Below are 27,363 nucleotides of genomic sequence, written 5' to 3' on the forward strand. Positions count from 1 at the left end.
CAGCAATGAGGCCCCTTTTTCAGACCCTTATTCAAAAAGGGATGCAACTTATAGAAAAATGTTTACTTTTTGTTGCAAGTATGATCCTTATTTTGTTGAGGAAGAAATTGATTCCACATTACAGAAAAGAGTGTTAATTATCACCTGTTACATCAGATGTGTGACTAATACTGAGACTCTTCCTTCCCAAACATGTCCGCGAATAAGAGGCTGAGCTGGTAACATGAGAAAAGTTGACAGGTGTGCAAGCTACATATTCTTTGAGTCCCAAAAAGATGGTTAAATGCATACTGAATCTGCCTAGTCTCTCCATTTGTAGTGCCCTCACAGAACTGTGCAACTGTTTAAAGACACATCCTTGCAGAATTCATGCTATTCATGAATTGATAGCTGAATACAATGAAAAATGTGTAGCTGTCGGTCAGTGATTCATGTCATTTGTAACAACATGAAAGGTGGGCACAAAGATTGGATTTAACATCCCATCGACATCAGGGTCATTAGAGATGGAGCACGAGCTTGGATGATGTCATGGGTGGGGAAGGCAATTAGTCGTCGAAGGAATCATCCTGGAGTTTGCTTGGAGCTTTTCAGGGAAATCGCAGAAAACCAAATTGTGGTTGGCCAGATGCAGATTTGAATCATCATCTTCCTGGGTGTGATTGTAACAAACGGTGGGCAGGAATGCTATGGTTGTTGGCTTTGGTCTGACTAGGCATGATTTCACATTGATGGATATGTAAATACACAAATTTCACTCATTTGAGCTACAGAAAATTAACATAAGCTCTGAAAGTCCCTTCTGCAGGCACAGTCAGTGAGTGTTTGGTGTGCAATGTCATGTTTGTGAATCTTCATTGTATTCTTTCATAGTGTACCGAACACTGAGTCCTATGCACAAAAGGTGCAACAGTTTGTAAACACTGTACCTGAATAAGGTAAAACTATGGTTTCAAGAAGACAATGCTATGGCCCATGGAGCCAAGAACAGTGTGACTTTCCTACACCTACATCTACGTGGCTACTCTGCAATTCACACTTAAGTGCCTGGCAGAGGGTTCATCAAGCCATTTTCATACTACTTCTCCTCCATTCCAATCTTTAATGGTGCGCGGGAAAAAGGAACACCTAAATATTTCCGTTTGAGCTCTGATTTCTATTCTTTTATTATGATGATCATTTCTCCCTATGTAGGTGGGTGTCAACAAAATATTTTCGCATTCAGAAGAGAAAGTTGGTGATTGAAATTTCGTAAATAGATCTCGCCGCAAAGAAAACCGCCTTTGTTTCAGTGACTGCCACCCCAACTGGCATATCATATCAGTGACACTCTCACCCCTATTGCGTGATAACACTAAATGAGCTGCCCTTCTTTGCACTTTTTGGATGTCCTCTGTCAATCCCACCTGGTAAGGATCCCACACCATGCAGCAATACTCCAGCAGAGGATGGACAAGTGTAATGTAGACTGTCTCTCTAGAGGGTTTGTCACATCTTCTAAGTGTTCTGCCAACAAAGCGCAGTCTTTGTTTTGCCTTCCCCACAATATTATCTATGCAGTCTTTCCAATTTAAGTTGCTTGTAATTGTAGTTCCTAGGTATTTAGTCAAATTGACAGACCTTAGATTTGTGTGATTTATCATATACCCAAAATTTATTGGATTTCTTTTAGATCAGTGCTTTCATGGGTGAGTGGTTGCAAGGAACTGTTGCCTCCTAATTCTGCTTTTGCTTGTGGGAGTACCTTATCAACGTTGCTTACAAAGCTCACCCTCATGTTATCCTCGAATTGCAGAATGAAACAGAATGACTTATTGCTAGAATTCATCTACAAACATAACAACATGTGTTTAAGGATATGCAACATTGTATTCAATTATGTGAACTCCTTAATGGAGGCCACTTCCAACAAATTTTATAGCTTAATCATTTCCCTATAAAGTTGTGTTACTATTTGAACATCCCACATTAAATGTTTCCACTCCTGTTAATTGCACCCAAAAATACACTAATGGAAAAAAGTCGCTATACCAAGAAGGAGTTGTGTGAGATAAATGAAAGTTGATGGCTTGTTTCTATATCTGAAAGATGACGTCTATTCAGATTTTGCACCAGTCCCATACAACTGGTGCTGGTAGTGTCTCCATGAGGATGCAAATCGGGTTTGATTTAAATACATGCTATAATGGTCATGAGCGTTAGTTACACTAAGTGACCAAAAGTATCTTTCATATTAGGTGCATTGTGCTGCCACCTGCTGCCAGGTACTCCATATCTGCAACCTCAGTAGTTATCAGACATCACAAGATAACAGAATGGGGTGCTCCGTGAAACTCGGAAACTTCAAACTTGGTCAGGTGATTGGGTGTCACCTGTGTCATATGTCTGTACACAAGATTTCCACACTCCTAAACATCCCTAGGTCCACTGTTTCTGATGTGAAGTGAAATGTGAAGGGACACGTACAGCACAAAAGTGTACAGGCCGACCTTGTCTATTGACTGACAGACTCTGCCGACAGTTGAAGAGGGTCGTAATGTGTAATAGGCAGACATCTATCCAGACCATCACACAGGAATTCCAAACTGCATCAGAAACCACTGCAAGTACTATGACAGGTAGGTAGCAGGTGAGAAAACATGGATTTCATGATTGAGCAGTTGCTCATAAGCCACACTTCACGCAGGTAAATGCTAAATGACACCTCGCTTGGTGTAAGGAGCACGAACATTGGACGAATGAAAAGTGGAAAAACGTTCTATGGAGTGAGAAATCAGGCTACATAATGTAGTGGCATGATGGCAGGTTTTTTTATGGTAAATGCCCGGTGAACATCATCTGCCAGTGCGTGTAGTGCCACCAGTAAAATTTGGAGGTGGTGGTGTTATGGCATGGTCGTGTTTTTCACGGAGGGGCGTTTTGCGTGGCAGTATCACAGCACAGGCCTACATTGATATTTTAAGCACCTTCTTGCTCCCCACTGTTGAAGAGCAGTTCAGGGATTGAAATTGCACCTTTCAACATGATCGAGCACCTGTTCATAACCTGTAGCAGAGTGGTTACATGACAATAACATCCCTATAATGGACTGGCCTGCACAGAGTGCTGACCTGAATTCTATAGAACACCTTTGGGATGTTTTGGAATGCCGACCTCACGCCAGAACTCACCAATTGACATCGATACCTCTCCTTTACTTCAGCGCTCCACGAAGAATGGGCTGCCATTCCCCAAGAAACCTTCCAGCACCTGACTAAACATATGCCTGTGACAGTGGAAGCAATCATCAAGGGTAAGGGTGGGCCAACACCATACCCTTCCAAGCATTACCGGTGGAAGGCGCCACGAACTTGTAAGTCATTTTTAGCCAGGTGTCCAGATACTTTTGATGATATAATGTACCTTTAAGATTGGACATTCTGAGTTGACCTAGGTGATGAAGACATCATTATCAGCACCTCACTGAATTTGAATGACATTGTGTAATAGAGCTACAAGAAGCTGGATGTTCCTTCTGTGATGTTGCAAGAAGACTTGGCAGGAATGTAGTCATTATACATGCTTGCTGGCAGAATGTACAGTCACTAGAAGAACAGCTCCGGACAGCCACATGACACTACCAAGGGGGAAGACCATTGTGTTTGGCATATGGCTCTGGCACATTGTATGAGGTGCATTCAAGTTCTAAGGCCTCTGATTTTTTTTCTAATTAACTACTCACCCGAAATCGATGAAACTGGCGCTACTTCTCGACGTAATCGCTCTGCAGACATACACATTTTTCGCAACGCTGACTCCATGATTCCGTGGCAGCGGCGAAGGCTTCTTTAGGAGTCCGTTTTGACCACTGGAAAATCGCTGAGGCAATAGCAGCATGGCTGGTGTATGTGCGGCCACGGAGAGTGTCTTTTGTTGTTGGAAAAAGCCAAAAGTCACTAGGAGCCAGGTCAGGTGAGTAGGGAGCATGAGGAATCACTTCAAAGTTGTTATCACGAAGAAACTGTTGCGTAACGTTAGCTCGATGTGCAGGTGCGCTGTCTCGGTGAAACAGCACATGCGCAGCCCTTCCCGGACGTTTTTGTTGCAGTGCAGGAAGGAATTTGTTCTTCAAAACATTTTCATAGGATGCACCTGTTACCATTGTCCCCTTTGGAATGCAATGGGTAAGGATTATGCCCTCGCTGTCCCAGAACGTGGGCACCATCATTTTTTCAGCACTGGCGGTTACCCGAAATTTTTTGGTGGCGGTGAATCTGTGTGCTTCCATTGAGCTGACTGGCGCTTTGTTTCTGGATTGAAAAATGGCATCCACATCTCATCCATTGTCACAACCGATGAAAAGAAAGTCCCATTTATGCTGTCATTGCGCGTCAACATTGCTCGGCAACATGCCACATGGGCAGCTGTGTGGTTGTCCGTCAGCATTCGTGGCACCCACCTGGATGACACTTTTCACATTTTCAGGTCGTCATGCAGTTCTCTCCAATTTCTCGATCGTGTCATCAGACCGGCTTGTGCGAGCCCGAAGTTGTTTCGGTTTGTTGTCACACGATGTTCTGCCTTCATTAAACTGTCGCACCCACGAACGCACTTTGACACATCCATAACTCCATCACCACATGTCTCCTTCAACTGTTGATGAATTTCAATTGGTTTCACACCACGCAAATTCAGAAAACGAATGATTGCACGCTGTTCAAGTAAGGAAAACGTCGCAATTTTAAGTATTTAAAACAGTTCTCATTCTCGCCGCTGGCGGTAAAATTCCATCTGCCGTATGGTGCTGCCATCTCTGGGATGTATTGACAATGAACGCGGCTTCATTTTAAAACAATGCGCATGTTTCTATCTCTTTCCAGTCTGGAGAAAAAAAATCGGAGGCCTTAAGCTTGAATGCACCTTGCACTGTATCTGCAGCAGTAATATGAGCAGTTGATACAGTGACACAAAGAGCTGTTACAAATCTGTTATGGACAGGTCCAAGCCAGACTTCCTTTAGTGTGCATTCCACTGACCTCAAACCACCACCATTGGGGACTTCAGTGTTGTCAGGTGAGAGCTCCATGGAGATGTGTTGTATTTTCTGAATAAAACTGGTTTTGCTCCCAGTGACAGTGATGGCAGTGTGTTTCCTATGAGGAGGGCAGTTGAGGGTCTGGTCTGGAGTGTGATTTTGTATGACAGCAGGAAGAACCCTGTCATGGTTATCCCATGCACCCTGACTGCAAATTGGTATGTCAGTCTCGTGATTTAACTTGGTATGCTACCATGTGTGAATGGTATTCTGGCCAGGGGAGGGGGGGATGTTTTCCAACAGGTTATCGCTTGCCCACATACCGCTGTTGTAATCCAACACGCTCTACAGATTGTCGACATATTCCCTCGTCCTGCTCGTTCTCCAGATACGTCTCCCAATCGAGCACATACAGGATATCATCAGACGACAAGTCTAGCATCTTCCTCAAGCAGCATTAATCGTCTCTGTATTGACTGACCAACAGCAACAGGATGGAACTCCATTCCTCAAATTGACATCCAGCACCTGTGCGACACAATGTGTGCACGTTTGCATGCTCGCATTCAACATTCTGGCAGTTAGACCGATTACTAATGTACCAGCATATCACATTTGCAATAGCTTATCTTGTGCTTAAATTAACCTGTGATCTTGCAATGTTAATCACATAAATATGTTACCTAATCAAATGTATTCCTAAAATTTCATTACTCTACATTAATTATTTTTTGGTATTGCTATTTTTTTCTGCCAGTGTAGCTTTGACAATGATATTCTATTTCAAGATTTGAATTCCCCCACTATAAATTTGCTTAGAATCACTCTTATTGTTACCAGAAATTGGACTAGTATAAAACATTGTTGTCAGTGCTGAATGGATCTATGATCTCACCTCAGTGGAGACAGGTTCCCTGACAGGAGTTGGGGCCACTGGAGGTGGCGACGCTTCAGGAGGTGGAGGCGGGGGCGGCAGGGGTGGCAGCGGCTGTGACACTGGCCGGCCCACGCTCACCGTCTCCAGCATGTCCGCCTCCACACGACTGGGATTGACCCCATCTGGCGGCCTTCTGTGGGCAAGTGCGAAGTCAGTTCCTTTCGTGTGAAGTAGCCACATCACCTGGGTCTTTGTATGGTCTCTTGCTGTCTCAACACCCATGTTAGCAGCATGATATGTTACTTTATCTAAACACTTGTAGAGGCCATTAACATTTTAAGAAAAAAAGATAATAATTATAGCATAAAGAACCAGAACTCTTCATTTCTAGGACCTTTAACCTAAAAGCTACAAAAGGCCAATTCATTAAACTAAAACACCAGAATAACTATGACAAACCTACTGTCAGAAACTGTGGAAACCGGTTTAAAAGAAAGCCAAAGTGACTACCAAATCTACTTACTGGCTAATCGAGATGATTGAATACTGTAGCACTTCACTAGAAATATAAAACTCAGCTTCAGTACTATAAATGTTACACAAACCTCTACTCCTCCCACATATTAGAACTACCTCCAACTTCTTGATGCAAAGACATTCATGCCTCCAAAATTTTTAACTCCCTCTAAATCCTAAATTCACAAACCTGCACTCCCAATTTTTTAAATCCCTCCAATTCTTTGATTCAAAAACATACATCCCCCAAATTTTTATCACTGTCCAATCCCTTGATGCACAAACTTCCATCCCTTCCAGATTTTATCACCATCTCTAAATCCTTGCACTCCCTCCAAATTCCCTATTCACAGACCTGAACTACTCCTAAATTTTTTAATCCCTCCAATTCCTTTATGCAAAAACATCCACTCCTGCATTTCTAACTCCTTCCTATTCCTTGATGCACAAATCTTTACTCCTCCAAAATTTTATCAGCAACTGCAAAGCTTTGATGTGAAAAGACCCCCCCCCCCCCCCCCAAATTTTATAACTTCCTCCAATTCTGTGATGCATATTTCTCCCCTCCTCCCAACTTTTATCACTCCCTCAAAGCCCTTGCTCCTCAAACCCCCAAAAATTAATCCCCTCCAAATTCTTGGTGCACAAACCTTAACCTGTCCCAATGTTTACTATTCCCTTGAAATTCTCAACATGCACTTCTCCATAATTAAAGTGTCTGATACTATCATTCCTGTATCATGTTCCACTTTATAAAATATCATTCATCTTTTCAAACCTAAAACACCTTTGTCTGTTCTAACTTCCTCATAAATGTGTAACTCCCCATTATCTACTCCATCCTTGAGAATCTCATATATATATCAAAAAACTTTTCCTCAGAATATTGCAGTGTTTCTGTTCTCAGATGACACTACTTCCACCTCCACATGCAGTGCAGTGGTTGGGGGATCTCACCTGGTGGTGTCCAGAGGCCTGACTGGCCTCGGTCGCTGTGTGGTGTAGACGGGTGGCCTGTACGTCACATCCACCACCTCTGGAGTACCTCCCAACGTCACTGAGGGTGAGAGCGGTGATAGTGGAGGTGGAGGTGGTTTATTTCCAGAGGATGTCTCTGCCAGCTCCTGATCCTCATCTGGAAAGAAAAACTTCTGTCACCAATGTATCAGCGTGGTCATCCACATACTGACATGCCAACAAGTTCATCTCATCTTTAGATTAGATATCACCTTAAATACCAAGTCAAAAACTACCTTTCCCTCTATCCTACATAAAGATACATTTCATTTATGGGTGAAGTTAGGGAAGAAACTTTTGGTTCACCTCCAAGTCGTGAGCTACTTACTAATCTGATTTCATCTTCAGGGGAACAATACTTAGGGGATTTAAAATTATTTGGTGCTCTGTCTGCAATATCGGTTCATGGAATTTTCTAAGTGGGTTTCTGTGAGATTTCGGGTGTCAATATTTCATTGTGCTAACTCAGGTTGTTTGGCATTTATTTTACATTCCCTCATGTGACAATTTGCACTACTACTCACGCATCAAAACCCATAGATGAATCATACATATACATGTCATGTTTAGTGGTCTAGCACTAAAGATCATGTCTGGAAACTGCAAGGTTGAGGGGTTGGACCTCTGTTGTACCACGGATTTTTCAGTCTTCATTTTAACATAGCCTTCATATCTCAACAATGTAATGAGTCATTAGAAACAATGTGTGGTTTGGATTCCACATTTAACTGCAGGTCCCCTTTCCCCAGTTCAATAACTGGGATAAGTTGAGGATACACAAGCTGCCAAAGTGACATCCAATAGAAAGGCTTACACCAGGCCACTGAGATGCACAAATTATTGTTATTATCTGTATACAGATGTAAGTTTGCATGGAAAGCTCAGAGCCCAAGTCCTACTTGTACTTATCCGGTTTTTTTATTTTCTTTACGATTGGCCAAAGGAGGTATTTCTTTGTAGACAACAGCATCATCAGTAAACAGTCCTATAGCACTGCTGATCCAATCAGATAAATCGTTTATTTATGCTGAGCTCATTAGCGGTCCTAGTTATACTTTCTTGGGGGACACCCATTGTTATTGCTATTATTATTTCTGTACATTTGCTATTCAATATAATGTACTGAGCTCAACAAGTCAAATATTCATTGAGCCAACCACATACCTGTGTAGAAACTCCCCATATGATTGTATTGTGATTAGCAGATGATAGTGTAGTGCAGTGTGAAATGCCTTTTGAAAATCTGGATAGATGGAATCTACCTGTTTGTTTTCAGTTACTGCTTGCTAGATATTGTGTATGAATAAGGTCCATGTTTCACTGCTCTACCTCAAAACTTACTGTAAGCTTTCATCTTCAGACATGTAGTAAATTTATAATTGAAAAACCTGTTTTGTTTACCAAAAGCTCCCAATGCAATTTGTACTCTTCTGTTTATTTCTTTAACTGGTTGTCTAGCTGTCATCTACAACTGTTCTATACACAACTACTCCTCAAAAGGTTATACAACTTCACTGTGCACTTGCAGAATATTTTATGTGTTAATTGTACAATATTTTAGTCTTACTATAACTGATTTTCAAGCCTTCTGTTCAGTTTTCTCATTCTTTGTTGGAGTTTGTCTGCCTTAGAGCAAGCAGCATAGTAGCATCCCCAAAGATAAGATAGTTCACATATGTTCCACTAACACAATTATAATTCTTAATTTTCCAAATTTAACAGTCTGAAAACTTCCTCTCGAGGTACTGATAGTTAGATAATCATGGTAAAGTGATAACACTTTACTTGATTTCTTCGATTGGCATTAACATATACATTCTTCAGTTTACTGACATGCATTGTAAGATCTCTTTTTTTAAGCTGCAATAAAACCATTCTCAAAATCTGTAAACCCCAGACAAAGTGGTAGTTCAGACTCATAGTTCTGTTCCGTATTTCCAGTCAAGTCATGCACAGTGGACGGTTTTCTCTGTTCACTTCTACATCCAGCTTCTCCCTTATTCAATTAAGATCTGACATCATATTTATGTGGTTGGTGATACTTTATGTGAGTATCTTGTAGATTACACAGGGGATACTGATGGCTTGACAGTTTTTTTTATTTGTAGTCAGTCTCCTTAGCTATGAAGTAAAATAATCCCTGATTGTAGGTTTTGTATGAATACTAATGAACAAGGCTATGCTTTTCATTAATAAATGTGTATGGGAACTAGTTTTAGGTCTTAATCTGGGGTATCCCTGAGAATTATGTCAGGATGCAAATTTCGGCTTGTCATTGCAACTTCACCTGTTTTGTGTGTATGAAACTCAAAATTTTAATAAATCATACAGAATTTGAATGAAAAAGATCTCTAAAGGTTCTCGACTGATCTACTAGAAAATTTTACACAATATTGTGATGAACATTTGGACAGACATAAGCTATACATTTACTTTAAACAGCAATGTACAGATTTCCTGTTAATAGTGACTGGTACAATGAAAATGCCGTTTTGTGAAAACGTGGTTTCATTTTCTTTCTTGCAGTCTGTTTTAATAGCCTAAGTCTACCCTAATGTTTATTGTTCATATATTAGTATAGATTTTACGAATCTGAATGGGAAATTTGAAGAAAAAAAGGGCGTTGATTTATTAACGCCTGACAGTTGGAGAAAAAAAAGAAAGTAAACAAAACTACATGGTGTGCAGGTCTCATTTGCAAGCTTATTGTGCAGCAGATGGGGGAGGGGAGGGGTGCGGGGACAATGGCTTTAAACTCAGTAACAGCACCTACTATCTCATAACCATCCAAGAACATTATGACATTTTGTAATTTTAGTGTGTCTGGTGACTGCATCGTAATAATGTCAACCAATCATTCATCAGTCCAATACCAACCCACTATACCCACCTGCAAATAAGGCACTAAAATATGAAATTCTTCCCAGAAAATTAATAAGCCAAATTTAAATGTAGGCTGGAGAAATGACTGTTGAGTGCCTGCCACTATGTGGCAGAAAAGAAATGATCAATAAGGAACAAGGAAACCTACCTTCCAGTTTGTCGTCAGCATCATCACTGGAGGAGGTACTTGAAGGCTTTGGTTTGGTTGTGGGGGCGGGGCTGTATGCAGGGGTGGGAGGTGTCACCACGAAGGGTGGGCGCCTGGGGGTGGTCGGTGCCGGTGGTGGTGGACGCTCGAACTCGGACGGTGGGGGTGGCAGTGTCTGTGGAGATGGCTTCCTGTAACAATGAAAAAAACAAAGCCAGTAGAGAGCCTTCAAGTACCATGTAGTTAAAGTACAGCTTAGCTATAGATTTTAAATAATTGTGCTGCACCTTTCTCACTTCTGAATATTAGCTACCTGTATCCTGTTTTTGTAAATAATACATAAAAATTGTAGAAATTGATCATAATGACTATTACTGCCAGTAGACACACTTGTGCAAACAACAGATACACTTAAAGGGAAGGTGATTACCTTGATTAGTAAGTAGGTGGCATAGTATGTACATAAATTTATACAAAGTAGTGTTATGGTAGTGATAAGGGAATTAAACGGGAATATATTGAACTATCAAAACAGGTATTAATTAAAGCTATATAATAATATTTATTATAAATAATTTTAAAACAATTCTAGACACTACAGCTAACTGTTTCATCGCCAATAAAAAAATGATATGCCTAATGCACTTTCAGTGAAGGGCGATTACAAATTAGTGGACAGTTCCCTAATACTACATTTTTTCTAATAAAATCTACCTACTCTTATTATAATAATGGGGTTGCTACACAATTTTTGAGTACATAGAAACGATTTAGTGGCCACTACAGTCACCTGACCTCACACCACTGAACTACTACTATGAAGTTTGGTAAAGAACCAGGTGTATTGAATCAAAGTTAAAGACCTAAAGGACTGGAAGACATGCATTCATAGCATATTTAAACATGTTGCTGTAGAGTTCCTGGAGAGAACATGAAGGAAGACTGAATATAGACTAGACATTATTTGTGCCACTAGAAGTGGACACACATTGACATGTTGATAGTAGGTTGGGTGTCGACATTTGCATTGCTATCGACAACCTGTGTTGTTGACAATATTTGGTCATGTGACTCCATTATGTGTACCACCCTGATACTTGGGCATGATGGCACATTTTATATGTAATAAGTTGCCAACTATACTGAAAGAAAGTTTCTCAATTACAGGTGCTGTGTTGACCACCATTTCTGATGTATAAGAGCCAGGGCCTTCCACAACGCAGACTTTTCAGCACTTGCAGGACAGATGGACAGAAACGTGTGAGAAAGTGTAGTGACATCTGTCGTGGGTTCAAGTTCTCTTCCAGAACTTGGATAAGATGTGTGTTTGCAAGACTGTGCACAAGAAGAAAATGCGTGCAATGGTTGTGGTAACTAGAGACACAGAAACACAATATGATAATGATTTAGTTTAAGGCCTTTTACAAAATTTATCTTTCAAGTAAAGTTTACATGTAATATATTCTATGGGTAACAATGATAAAATTATACCTGTTATTTTAGCCGTATGATAAGCTAGAATGGCAAAAGTATGGTAAGACAGAAAAAAATATTTATAAACACGCTAACTGAAGTGTTTTTTTGTGTGCAGAAATTTCATTTCTAAATACCTTCCTGAATAACATCCTTCTGCTGGAAACACAAAAATATGACAATTGTAACCAAAATTTTGATAACAGTAAAATGTAAGGCATCTTCTCCCAATCCACTCTTCCAAAGGGGCAACAAAAGTTTATGAGTTATCTTATCACACACCGGAAACCATTTGTTGTTATACAGTATAGTTTTAAAAGTATTAAGATGTAAGGTTGTAGACTTAAAAACTTCAATAGCCAAGATTATTAATTATAATTTTTTTCTGATAACTGGTTTTGACAAATCTAAGTTGCCATAATCAGATCTTATGCAAATACATCTCAATACATCTCTATTATATGTACAGTATACCACATCAAGTTGTGACATGTCATTCCAGGAACACTAAGAAAGTGATACCTCGGCATGTCAGTAATAAATCAAGATTTACATAAAATATCATGCATATTGTTCTGACAGCATAAGCTCATATGCACACAACAGATGAAAGGTGAGTTTCCTGTCTCCTTTCATCTGTTGTATGAGTATGAGGTTCTGCAGTAAATGCAACATGCAAGTTATTTTATGTAATCTTTCTTCATTGTTGACAAATTGATGTATCACTTTCTTCACATTCCTGGAATGACATGTCATAAACTTGACATGATATATTATACATATTTAACGTATTTGCATAAGATCTTCTATAGCACCTTAGATTAGCCAAAACCGGCCATGGAAAATAAAATTATATTTAGCGATCTTGGCTGTTGATGTTCTAACTTCTACATTTCATATTATTTTAGATTGGCCCCATACTTCAGTGATGTCAAGCATATGTAGTTGTAAAGATGTTTAATGGGCACCCTGTACTTCTGCAGTTATAGGACAGTGTTGCATTAAAGAGTTCCCTATTCAGTCTATTCCTAAAGTATGGATGGGTTTCATGATAAAGTTGTATCTGATCAACGTTGTAGGAGCAGAGGCACTCACCTGCCACCTCCGATGAGGACTGGTCGGTGTGTGGAATCCCCTTCTTGTGGGGGCGGTCTGCCCCCAGCACCCACCACGGTCACCCTGGGTGGGGGCGGAGCCAGCCCCACCACCGAGTCGTCCGCTGGTCTCAGCTTGAAGGGCCGCGCGGTGCTCGCTGCTGCCTCCAGGTCCGAGCCGGCTGGGTGAGGTGGCGGGGGTGGCTTGTCCACCTCCATCATGTCCACCGGCAGCTGCCCATCTCCCAGCAGACTGGGTCTGGGTCTGCCCTCCTCTGTTGCTCCCGGCCTCTGAAGACGCAAGCATTCATTGCAAAATGACAGTACAACTCTCGATGACTGATCACAGGCCAATGATTCATTATAAGCATGTGCAACAAAAGAAGTGTCACCCCAAGATACATTTTGCTAATACAGTGTAAAGGCCTCAAATCAGTTAGAAAGAGAACCCACAAGTTTCTTGAGATATGCCGTATTCAGATGGATACACCCATTTTTGGGATTTGACTGTATGAATCGCAATAGTCTCCTAGCTAAAGACAAATTTTGTGGAAGTAACCCATAGATAATGTCATAAGTAAGTAACCAAAAAAATTGCAGACAAGATGTACTTAATAATTTATGCAATGTAACCATGGGGAGATTGTTCTCATTATGTAGAAATCATTTATAGGACTCGACAAGGCTAAATCTTAGGTCCATAATTGGTTCTCATATATGTAAATGATCTTTGGCCCAATATGCCACAGACAGAAGTAGTTCTTTTTTTAGCTGACAGTAGTATTGTAATCAATCCAAAAATACATACAGCAACATAATAAATGATAAAAAATGTTCCAAGAAGTATTATTGAGTGGTTGTCTGCAAACAGACTCACTCTCAATTTCAAAAAGACACAACATGTTCAGTTCTGCACACCTAGAGGTACTACACCAGTGACGAAGGTCACATGGTGATGGTACACATGTGGGTGGAAACTTCAAAATTCTTTGGATTCCCTGTTAATGAGAATTTTAAAAAATCGTTTTTGAACTCCTATAACAACTCAATTTGGCCACATTGCACTTTGCATCACTACAAACTGTCAGGTAAACCTGTAAGTTAACATAATATGTGTATTTACTTTCATAAATATAATATGGAATGATGTACTGGGGTAACTAACCATTAGGAAACAAAGTTTTATAAAGTTTTAACAGTCCCCCCTGCAGACGATGCTTTCTCTTGCTAAGAAAGGTTTCATTTTTCAGAAATGTGCTGTAAGAATAACACATGGTGCACACACACTATTATATTGTAGACATCTGTTTAAGAATTTAGGAAATATGACTATTGCTTCACAGTGTATTTATTCCCTCAGGTAGTTTATTGTAAATGGCCCACTACAGTTTTCAGAAGGACCAATGATGTACACAATTATTATATCAAAACAAAAAAATGACATTCATTATTCCACATTAAGGTCATCATCAACATAAAAAGAGATGCACAATGCTGCCACCAAAGTATTTGATTATTTACTCAATGGTATAAAATGACTGATAGGCAGCAAACTTGAAAACAAACTGAAAAAGGTTTCTCAAAAACTACTCCTATTCTGTAGAGTAATTTCTATATATGTAATATGTCAAAGTGGTAGGCAGGAATTACTAATTCACATCTGTATTTTAAACAAATCCTTGTAAATGACCAGCTTGTAGCTATATTTATGTATGAATGTGTAATGTGAATATAAAGTGACTCATTCCATATCATTGCGATTAATCATCCAAATGATACATGTGAAATATGTAACTGGATTGTGGGAAGGATGCAGCATGTTATCTTGGATGGAGAGTCATTGTCAGATGTAAAAATAACTTCAAGTGTGCTCCAGGGAAGTGTGTTGGGATCCTTGCTGATCATGTTGTATATTAATGACCTTGCAGACAATATTAAAGTAACCTCAGACTTTTTGCAGATGATGCAGTTATCTGGAATGAAGTACTGTCTGAAAAAAACTGCATAAATATTCACTCAAATCTTGATAAGATTTCAAAGTGGTGCAAAGATAGGCAACTTGCTTAATTGTAAAATTGTCAGTTCACAAAATGAAAAAACATAGCATCCTACGACTGTAATATCAATGAGTCATTGTTGCAATAGGCATATGAATACCAGGGTGTAACACTCTGTAGGGATATGAAATGGAATGATCATATAGGATCAGTCGAGGGCAACACAGGTGACAGACTTCAGTTTATTCGTAGCATACTGGGGAAGTGCAATCAGTCTACAAAGAAGATTGCTTACAATGTGACTCTTCAAGCTTTCCTGATGGATGAGTTGTAAATAGTCTTCATGGGTTTGCTGCCAGATCATGTTGTGCAAATTCTATGTATTTCCTTGGATAGTTGCTCCGAGGAGATGTTGTGGTATATGGCAAACCCGTGAAGACTATTTACGAGATTGCTTACAAATTGCTCTTGCGACCAATTCTGGAATACTGCTCAAGTGTTTGGGACCCATACCAAATAGGATTAACAGGGGATATTGAACCTATATAAAGGAGGGCAACATGTCACAGGTTTGTTTGATCCATGGGAGAGTGTCACGAAGATACTCTGGCAGACTCTTGGAGATAAGCATAAACTATCGTGCAAAAGTCTGTTAACAAAGTTTCAACAATCAGCTTTAAATGATGACTCTAGGAATATACTACAACCCTCTACATATCGCTCACATAGGGATTGTGAGGATAAGATTAGAATAATTATTGCACACACAAAGACCTTCAAACAGTCATTCTTCCTGCACTCTATACATGAATGAAATGGGTAGAAACCCTAATAACTGGTACAATGGGATGTACCCTCTGACATTGCACCTAACAGTGGTTTGCAGAGAATAGATGTTGATGTAGAAGAAAATAAATAAATAACTAGTTGATTAGAACATGTAGAGTCACCAAATAGTGAGAATGATGACTGTTACATTTCACCTGCTATTCCAAACAGGCCCAGATATTTTGTGTGGGATTAAGATTGGACAAGTCAAGGTGCAATAATGTGCCTCAGTGTTTGTCAGACCAGGACTGTACGTGGCTGTTGTTATTTTGGAAGATGAGAGTAAGGAAGAAAGTAAGATCAGAGTTTAATGTGCAATTGACAACCAGGTGATTAGAAATGGAGCACAATCTTGGATTATGGAAGGATCGGTAAAGAAATTGGCCATGCCCTTATGAAAGGAACCATCTTGGCTTTTTTTAAGACAGGAGTGACCACAGCAGTCACATAATTAAGATAGGTCATCACTTGGTCAACAAAAACGTTGAAATATTAGGTTGGTGCATAAGTTTTGCATGTTAGTTTCCATTTTTATTGATTTATTTATTGACTGTCATTTGTTATTTGTAATTCACTGTTGCTATCTGTGTTCACGTGTTGTCATTTGGCGATAGTGAGTGGAGCTCTGGATGCTACAAAATGGAGTGTCCAGAAGAGAAAACAAAACATATTTGACATATTCTTCTGTCTGAGTTCAGCAGAGGGTGACAGCACTGGATGCAGCTAGACACATTTGCACCATGTATGTGCATAATGTCAGTGGAGAGAGCGTGGCAAGAAAATGACTTTCTCGTTTTAAGGAAGATCGTTTTGACATTAGTGACCTCCACATTCAGGAAGACCTTCATGGCTTGGTGAAGATGATTTCAACGCATTAATCCACAATGCCACATGTCAGTGCACAACAACTGTCAGATGTGATCAGCTGCAATCATTCCACTGTCATGCGACATTTCCATGCAGTGGAGAAGGCTCAAAAATTGGGTGTATGGGCACTGTATGCCCTCTACCAAAATCACAAAAACCAATGGGTGGCCAAATGTACATCTCTATTTGCTTGTCATCAAATCGCTCATGAAAAACATCAAACATTATATCCCACGTCATTGCTGGTGATGAGAAATCATGTCTTTATGCTAATATAAGGAAAGTGAGGTATAGTTGAGCCCAAACAAAGGAGCAACTTCCTTTACAAAAACGTGTGCATCCACACAAGATAACGTTATGCATCTGGTGGAAAAGCAAAGCTGTGGTGTACTATGATTTGCTTCCCGCAGGTGTAACCACCACTGCTGACATTTACTGTCAACAATTGAGATGTCTTGAAGGTGCAATTCAAGAAAATTGCCCAGGAAGAATGCATGACATTATGATCACTATACAGGAGCTGGTTGGGAAGTTATTCTGCACCCACCCCTGCTCTTGCACCCTCAGATTTTTACCTTTCCCACTCTCTACCAAACAGTCTTCAAGGAACTTCCTTTTCAAATGGAAATGCATTCTGAACATGGCTCAACATCATCTTCACCTCAAAACCACACGATTTCTACAGTTGCATAATCAAAAAGTTACTCCGCTATTGGCAGACTGTTGTAAATAGTGATGGAGAATATATTACTGATGACTAAAATCTCTGTTACGCCTATCTATTGTGTTTATTAAACTTAAGGAAAAATGCTACAAGTTTATGCACCAACCCAATAAACGTCCGGGTACTCGTTCACTGTAACCTGAATTAGTAGGTCTAATTCGTGGTAGAAAAAACACACACAAAATATCACAGAACTACTTCCAGTCTGAGTTACACCTGCCATACGCTGGCCTGTAGGTGCTCACCATTTGAAAAAAAGGTGAAACTGTGACATGTCGGACCATACTCCATGCCTGCAGTCAGCTACTGTCCGGCTTGTAAGCTGTTTGGCCCACTGAAAATGTGCAGCTTCTTGTGCAGCTGTGAGTAGTGGCCTTTTGTGAGGTAACCAACTCCAAATGCCCAACTGCCCTCAGTTCCCTTCACATTGTTCACCCAGAAACTGGTTGAGATGGACATGTATTCATTGAAAGCATCAACTCCTGTCAGGTTTCAAACTGATTGCCATCAGCAGGAGGGAAAGATTCTGTCCACAAATCAGAACAGTTTTAGAAAGCATCACTTGTGCAAAACTAGCTTCCCCTCTTCTCACATGAGGTCTTGTGTACCATGGATGAAGGCCATCAGGCAGATTCCGTGTTCCTAGATTTCCATACAATATTTGACATGGTGCCACACTACTGTGTGTCAATGAAGGTACAAGCATGTGGAATAGGTACCTAGGTATGTGAGTGGCACAAAGTCATCCTAAATAACAGAACCCAGTATGTTCACCTTGATGGCGAGTGTTTGTGAGGGAAGTGGATATCATCAGGAGTGCCCCAGGGAAGTGTGATAGAATACCTATTATTTACTATATACATAAATGATCTGGCAGGCAGGGTAGGTACCAGTCTGTGACTGTTTGCTGACGATACTGCAGTTACAAGTGTCATCACTGAGTGACTGTAGGAGGATACAAGATGACTTAGACAAAATTTCTGGTTGGTGCGATGAATGGCAGCTAGCTCTAAATGTAGAAAAGTGTAAGTTACTGCAGATCAATAGGAAAAACAAACCGATAATGTTCAAGTACAGCATTAGCAGTGTACTGCTTGACACAATGATGTAAATTAAATATCGAGGCATAACCTGCAAAGCAGTATGAAATGGAATGAGCATACAAGGACTGTAATATGGAAGGCAAATGATCCACTTGGGTTTATTAGGAGAATTTTAGGAAAGTGTGACTCATCTCTAAAGGTGGCCACATATGGTTGACTTGAAGAAAGACATTGAAGTAATTAAGAGGTGAGCTGCTAGATTTATTAGCGGTAGCTTCGAACAGTGTGCAAGTAGTGTGGAGATGCTTCAGAAACTCAAATGGGAATCACTGGAGTGAAAGTGACATTCTTATTGAGGGACATTATTGAGAAAATTTTGAGAACTAGAATTTCAGGCTGACTGCTGCCAATGTACATTTCAGATAAGGAGCACGAAGCCAAGATACGAGAAATTAGGAATCATTCAGAGGCATACAGGCAGTCATTTTTGTCTTGCCCTATCTATGAGTAGAACAGGAAAGGAAATGACTAATTGTGATACACGATACTCTGCATCACACAATGTACTATCACTTGCAAAGTATGTATGTAGATGTAGTTGTAAACATCAAAGGGTGTAGCAGCTAGCAGGAGTCAAAGTCAGTTATAAACAGCAGCATACAACTGACAACAGTTCCCTCTGGTCGTTGTTCAGACAGTGGGTACACATAACACCACAACTTGCAGCACGTGAAGAAGATGGCTGCACCAGTCATCCAAATATTGTGCACCAAATGGAATCAGTGACTCTGCTGAACATGCAGATGCACACCATTCATCACCAACATTGGCTTACATAATCCCTGCATCCTCTTGCCTGGATATGCAGCTTTGAAACCGATACAATGTAAACTGGTAAACCATAAATATAGTTTTATGCAGATAAAGAAATAGAAGTGAAGAGGGGAACAAAAAGTATTTATTTTCTTCCATGAAGCATAAGGGTTGGCTACAATGGTGGCCCTGGTGCCAACAGTACAGAAAACACACATCTTTTGTCAATTTGATGCTGTCACATCTACATTTACTGGGTGTCTATAATTATAGAGCAGCTACTCACAGAGGTCCAGTGTGGTCTGTAATTATCATATGGCAGTGAAACTTGGCAGATATTCTAATGTGTTAATGCAGAACTGATTTATCCTGGAAATAAATTAGTTCCACTTCTGCCCACCAGGTGCAAATCTGGCACTGTGAAGGCAAGAGAGATGTATAGAAATGTCTCCATTTACAACTGATTAGGAATGGGACATGGGCAGAAAAAGACAAACAAGTGAGAAAGGCATAATTTGATTTTTTTATAAACAACCACTCACACAAACTGTTCAATATGAGCACCGGAGACATCTGCAAGATGCTGTACAGCGCCACATTTACACCTGGTGACCAAAATTGGAACTAATTTTTTTTTTTTTTTTTTCCCAGTGTAAACTGGTTCTGCATTGATGCATTAGCATATCTACCAAGTTTCACCATGTTATAATTACTGCCCACTGGACCTCCGTGAGTAGCTGAACTTTTAATTAAAACCACCTGGTACACACTTACACTGCAAACCACTGGGAGAGGGTACTTAGCATGGTACAACATGTTAGGTTTTCTTCTTGTTCCATTAACATATGGGATGTGGCAAGAACAACTACTTAAAGTCCTCAGTTCTTGCTTTGATTAGTCTAACCGTGTTTTTGAGGTCCCCATGGGAGTGACGCATAGAGGCTGAAAAGTACCTCAAGGTTATTTACATAATACTGGTTAATTTGCATGTTATCTTCAAGTGTCTCAATTCAAGTTTTTCAGCATTTTTGTAATTCTCTCTCATGAGTCAAACAAACATGTGAGCATTTGTGGGCACCTTCTTTATATTCATTCAAAATCCCCTGGTTGGTCCTCTTTGGAATGGGTCTCATGCACTTGAGCAATATTCTAAGATGGGTCACACAAGTGGTTTGTAAGCAGTCTGATTTGTAGACTGACTGCATTGTCCCAGTATCCTAAGAGTGAAGAAAACTCTGTCACTTCCTTTACCTATGACCAAGTTTATGCAATTGTTCCATTTCGTATCCCTACAAAGTGTTGGACCCCTGTATTTGTATGAGTTGAAAGATTTCAGTTGTGTGTTACTGATTGTTTTATTTTGTGAAGTTCACAATTTTCCATTCTGAACATTTAAAGCAAGTAGGCGGTATTTGCACCACTTTGAAATCTTATCATGATCATACTGAATATTTGTCCAGCTTTTTCAGAAAGTACTTCATTAAAAAGTGGTGCATCACTGGTGAAAAATCTGAGGTGGTTATTAATATTGTCTGCAAGGTCATTAATGTACATCGTAGACAGCAAGGGTCCCAACATACTTCCTTGTGACATACCTGAAGTTGCTCCTATTTCTGTCAATGGCTCCCCATTCGAGATAACATGCTGGATGCTCCCTACAAAAACTCTTCAATACAATTATCAAATTTCACTCAATACACCATAGGCTATGCTTTTGATAATAAGCATATATGTGGTATGGAGCCAAATGCTTTTGGGAAGGCGAGAAATATAGCACGCACCATACAGTTTGGGAATGCCATGAGAGAAAAGTACAACTTGTGTTTCAAATTATTGATGTTTTTGGGAAACGTGCCAGTTAGCAAAGAGGAGGTCATTCTGTCAGAGACGCTCATGGCAGATGCTTTAAGCGAACACTAACCTGTGTCGGCCGACGGGTGACGACATCGCCCGGGAACTCGGCCGGTCGGCCCAGAACGATGACAGGTGGCCGGTGGGGTTTGTTGTTGTGCTGGTGGTCTGTGAGCACCGTCACCCTCGGGGGTGGTGGGGGCAGAGGAGGTGGCGGCTGCGTGGGGCGGACTGCAGTCGCCGGCGGCAGGTTCAGCGACGGCGGCCTCAGTACCGAGTCCACCACGGCAGACACATCATCACCCATGGCCTTGAACGGAGGCACCTCCTGTCCGAAGTCTCCCTCTCCGGTGCCCTCGAAGCCCGGCGGCCGCCGGTTGCCGACGACGGCAGTCTCGGCCGGTGGCCTCAGGGCGTCACCGGGCCAGTGGGGCCTCGCACCCTCCAGTGTCCCGCCGGCGGAGATGTGAGGCCGCCCGTAGTGGACGTCCGACTCGTCTCCAGACGGGTGGTCCCGGCCTGGACCACTCTCGTCGCCGGCAGATACTACCAGGTGGCCCGATCCTCCGGTGTGCCACCCTGGAGGGCGATATCCGGCTGCCTGGTAAGGTGGTCTGACACCGGGCACCACAACCTCACCATCTGGACCGTCACTGCCAATGCCGTGGTGAACATTGGGATTATCTTCCTGGGAACCGATGATCTGCCAGCCAGAGCTTCCTACGTGTGGATGTGAAGGCCTCTCTTCCCCGACTCCCAGTACAGGTATCTCATTTCGAGACGGTTTCTCATCCTGGTGGTCCGATTCTAGTGTCGCACTGCCAGTGTGGCTATCGTGATGGTAACCGGGTCCGTTATCTGGTGACACTGTCACCAGCGGCCGTTCAGTCTGTGTTCCACCGTGCAGATTGCCCTCCGGTTCACCCTCGTCTCCATCTGAGCCGTCTACTGGTGGATCTGGGCTCCCATCGGTGCCAGACGCTGCTCCAGTGCTGTCTGGATCGCTATTAGAAACAGATAAAAGACATTTCTCTCACTGTGTTGATGCACACTTTTTATCAGAAACAGAATTTATGAATATTAATACTATTACAAAAATTAACAAACATTCTTTTTGTAACACCACTAAAGTATTCTATAATAACAAATGAACAATGAATGAAACAGGCAACAAGTTTTAAATATTTGTTGATGGAAAGAGACTTGTATGATTCTAATGTAAGTTATGTAAGGTTGCTAACAGTGCAGCCATTACCAGAAATTTCTGGGTTGCTTTGTAACACAGAACTTATTGCTGACAAGCAGATGGAACAAAAACTGAGAAGTAAAAATCTTGGAATAAATAAGATAGGAACAGACCTCATATACAGCTTATGACCGATGAGCAACTTTGTCATGCATATCATCCCAAATACTCATGGAGAGAGAGGGGAGTGGGGCAGGGGAGGGAGTGACAGCAGACTGGGAAGGAGGTCGATTAATGGAAACAAAATCCATTCTAGCTCATTCACCAATACTGGAGGAAAGTGCAGACTGCAGTGGGCCTAATAATATTCAAATTTGTCTATGGTGGCATTAAATTGTTCTCTTGTAGGTCAAACCAGTGACAGATATTGACAGTCATTTAAACTGGACATTTGGACATAACCAACTTTGAATATCCATTTGTCTGCAGGGAACAATGCCTGTCAATTGAACCTAATGTGGAAGGTGAGGAATCTGTTTACGAGTGGTGGCACCTGCCACAATGCAAAGTCTTCCAACATTCTGCTGCTGATCACAATGAATGAAACCATATTCCCACCAAAGTATGGCCTCAGCACAGTATAGAGGAGAGCAGCTATCAGTGTCTGGCATTTCTCGTGACTGTGTCCCTAAATGTGATTATTTCTCATTGGTTTCATGCAGTGTTGGGTAAGGGGCAGATCCATAGAACAGTGAGTCACCTTCTAATGTGTCACATAGTGTAGCCATTGGTATAAAGGAAACAACCTGCCCGTGTGACACACCTTTTCTCGTCCAGTGCAGCATCCTCTCCCACATCAAACTGGTCAGCAGCACCGGGGAAATGTATTCCACCCTGTGGAGGCCGTCCGTCTGGACGGACACCGACATTCGGGCCACTGTCTGGGCTGGAGACCTCACCAGCTGTGTGGTGATGATGGTGCTCACGGTGATGCACGGTTCCCGAAGGCTCGTCCACCTCATTTGCAGGCTCACCCACGGTGACTATGTGTGGCCGCAAGTCCTCCGGAGGCACGGGGCTGTGCAGCTCGTTGAAGTGTGGCACGTGTCCGACAATGATGTTGTTGTCAGCGTCCGTCACGGACGGTGGTCGCTGCTGGTGGGGCTGGCCGTGGAAGTCCAGTGGTGGTTTGGGATGGCCACTCACGAAACCTGGAACTGAAGATTATTTCCTAATCAGTTGGTTCATTTGACAACATTAATCATTCTAGCATCATGTGAGTAGCAACTGGTTCAACTCTGAAGCAGTTAGATGTGATGTGCTAAAGGTAGAAATCTGATGGATGTTATGGTGGCTTTCAGTTTACATTTTTACTTGGTACATTGCAAATGTACTGCCCTTCTTTGAGTACATTGTCATGAATATGTTCAAGTAACTGCAAATAATTGCAGGTTATTCTTATTTGGAGTCATCCACATTATCTCTGAGTTTGGTAGAGGGTACTTTATGGGGCTTCCACTATGTCTCCACTTGGCAGTAGCACCGATGAAAATGGTTCTTGTAACATAGGGCTCCAGTGTAACTTCTCAAATGCACTGCCAATACATGTGGTGCTCTACCATCATGCCCTAATTCTAGCTCTTCATTTCTCTTAGTTGACTCATTCTTCCACAAAACATGGGGTACACAATTATGAGTTATAATGCTAATGAGCAAGGTGTGTGCAGATACTGTAGATCCATGACATTTTCCCTTCACATTTTCTCACATTTCTTACATGTAGCAGAGAGTAATAGTAGCTGCCAATGGTTATGTTAAACATATTTCATATGATCTGTGCATATAAAAATTTCTTTCCAGGGTCTCAGAATAGCGCTGCTGCCATCAGCAAGTGTGCACTTGTACCTGGACAGACTATACACACCATCAGATATGTAGCCTTACCACACCCAACTGCAAAATGTTGCAGAGATCACCATTTGTTTATCTGAGTCTTAGAAGCCTCCATTCTAATTCATTCTTCTAATATGTTGACGGCACCACCTTTATATCCATCCCCCACCCACTATCCATTCATCCAAATGATCCCTTCAGCTCCATGTAAACAATTTCACCACTACGTAATGGAGCCTCTCCATCAACATGACAAAATCCCAGGCAGCAAATACAAGAAAAAATGTCTGTCCTTGTAACTGATGGTACCTCTCCACTAACCTGCCAAATCCTGGAAACAATTATAGGGAAAAACCACCTAAGCAGTCTGTTCCAGAAACATTTACATCACAATTCACAAATATCCAAACCACCTAACTAAAACATGAAATATCTCAGACTAACACTTGGTCAAAAAGTAAGCTGGAGACTCCATCTACTGTCACAACGTATTAAAACTTGTAACCTCCTGAACATGTTGATCACACCCCTTGATAATCATTTATACATACAATATCCGCCCCCCCCCCCCCCCCCCAAACCGCCCTATTCCACGTCTCCTCATCTTCACCTCTCAAAATGTTGTATGAACATGTAGTTTTCTCAAGTTTTAACACCCACTGAAATTCTTGTCTTCATTTCTACATCTGTTTATCCTCACTTATTCATTTCCTCTATCAGCTATTAAACTTTTCTCACCTCCTCAAGCACCTGAAACATCTGTCCTAATGCTCTCCTAAATTTGCATCACAATCTATCTTTTCCTACAATGTTGATCTACCTATCCTATTAATTGTAACCTACCTCACCAAGACCAACCCATATTAAGGCTTGAACCCTCCATCTTCCTGCCTCCCTGAACTCTACTGTCTCCCAACTACTGATTCCTTCCTCCATATGCATCAGACTTATTTTTTAATACATATAACTTGCTCCTCCATTATTACCATCACAGAGATGAAAAATGCCCATCACTAACATCAAATTACGCATATCCTCACTGTTTTTAGCATTTTAAATTTTACTTTTGAGCACTGTCTTATAAGGTCAGTTTCTTGTTTGTCTGTCTGTTCCGTACAAGTTTGCAATTGATTTTAAACTAACTTTCTGCTGGAACAGAGACTTGACTTTCTTCACTAGTGTATGTTGGAGGGTACTTTGTTTACTGCTGTCAGTTGCAGATGAGCTAGATACTTGAAACTTTTACCATTCCTTAGAAGTAGATAACAATTCAACGTTAGCTCACTTTTTTGTCTGGTGTGTAGCGAAGAGTATTTTGTCTACCACTGGTTTGCGGGGAGTACAGTTGCTGGTAAGCCTCCACATGAGCTCGAATCTCAATAATTTTTACCTTTACAGTCTTTTTTCATATATTCATAGAATGAATCAAAATATTGGTTGAATAAGGTGAAGGTATACTGAAATAAACATGAAATTTACTGCACGTCTCTGTTGAAACCCCATCAAAATGTTTGAAATTGGTTGAAATATTCCACACAGACGAGACTGAATAGCAAAAGCCAATTATTTAAATAAAAATCAACTTTTAATATACCACATTTCTAAATCAGATGAAAAAGTATGATATAATTTCTCTTAGTCCCACACAGACAGTCCTGAAAATTGTGAGTGTGAATTTTTAATAACTATAAAGATTTGTATGGATTGTAGCCGTGTATGGAAGTGAAACATGGATGATCAATAGTTTTGGCAAGAAGGTTTCGAAATGTGGTGCTGCAGAAGAATGCTGAAAATTAGATGGGTAGATCACATAAGTAATGATGAAGTATTGAATAGAATTGGGGAGGAGTTTGGGGCACAACTTGACAAAAAGAAGGGACCGGTTAGTAGGACATTTTCTGAGGCATCAAGGGATCACAAATTTAGCATTGGAGGGCAGCGTGGAGGGTAAAAATTTTAGACCAAGAGATGAATACACTAAGCAGATTCAGAAGGATGTAGGTTGCAGTAAGTACTGGGAGATGAAGAAGCTTGCACAGGATAGGGTAGCATGGAGAGCTGCATCAAACCAGTCTCAGGACTGAAGACCACAACAACAACAACAACATGAAAATACTTGTAAAATTTAAAGCTAAAAATGTGGGGTACATGTAATACATAATGGACGCATGAATAGTTCACCTCCTTATTATTACCTATTGCATGCAGCCTGTGTTTTTTATTGTGAACCTTAACAAGCAAGTTCATAGCTATATAAATCCATATTTACAAAGTTCTGGATTATCTGTATGGGTTTAGGAATCTGTATGGGTCAAGGAGAAATTATTTTATACTTTTTAGTCTGATTTAAAAACTTGATGTAATAAAATTGATTTTTATTTCAGTAATTTTATTTTCCTCTCATGCGTAGACAAACACTGAAGAGAAGTTACTTCACTACTGACAGTCTTTGCCTAGTAAGGGGAATCCAAATACTGAAATAGCGGGATGGGGCCAAGGAGTGTGCCCACGATCATACCTAGAACCCTTCAGGCACATACTAGTTAACGCTCCCACGGTGGCCCGTAGCTTACCTGTTGGTGTGTCTTTGATGCCGGACACCAGGTGCACCTCGTGGAAGCCGTGCTGCAGCGGTGGCTGCTGAGGCAGACCGTCTCCGGGTCGAGGCCTGGCCCCCAGCTGTGGGGGCGGAGGCCTGGCTCCCTGCTGTGGGGGCGGAGGCCTGGCTCCCTGCTGTGAGGGCGGAGGCCTGGATCCCTGTTGTGGGGGCGGAGGCCTGGCTCCCTGCTGTGGGGGTGGAGGCCATGCTCCCTGCTGTGGGGGTGGAGGCCTGGCTCCCTGCTGTGGGGGTGGAGGCCTGGCTCCCTGCTGTGGGGGTGGAGGCCATGCTCCCTGCTGTGGGGGTGGAGGCCTGGCTCCCTGCTGTGGGGGCAGAGGCCAGGTTCCCTGCTGTGGTCTGCTGCTGTTGTACCTGTGGGGGCAGCACAGTCTCTTGTAAACTCAGTCCTCTTACAACATAGTCTGAGAATAAATAAAAAGCTTTCAATATGCCACACATTTCTCCATTTTGCAGCTACTTCAACATCTACATCTGTAATCCTCCTGTGTGTGACAGTGGATACTTATCATAGAATTCAAT

The 27,363-nt window shown here is 41.3% G+C and overlaps 1 protein-coding gene across 1 annotated transcript in view; it reads right to left on the reverse strand.

The window, feature by feature from the left end:
• Window positions 1-27,363, reverse strand: part of LOC126109469 (uncharacterized) — a 172,971-nt gene that overhangs the window by 31,592 nt on the left and 114,016 nt on the right. The window contains 7 exon segments of the mRNA XM_049914497.1: window positions 5,910-6,084; window positions 7,365-7,542; window positions 10,456-10,646; window positions 13,024-13,313; window positions 21,216-22,149; window positions 23,155-23,548; window positions 26,798-27,195. Coding sequence (XP_049770454.1) covers window positions 5,910-6,084; window positions 7,365-7,542; window positions 10,456-10,646; window positions 13,024-13,313; window positions 21,216-22,149; window positions 23,155-23,548; window positions 26,798-27,195 — 2,560 coding nt within the window.

This window comes from Schistocerca cancellata, chromosome 12 (assembly GCF_023864275.1).
Source record: "Schistocerca cancellata isolate TAMUIC-IGC-003103 chromosome 12, iqSchCanc2.1, whole genome shotgun sequence".
NCBI classification, from domain to species: domain Eukaryota; kingdom Metazoa; phylum Arthropoda; class Insecta; order Orthoptera; family Acrididae; genus Schistocerca; species Schistocerca cancellata.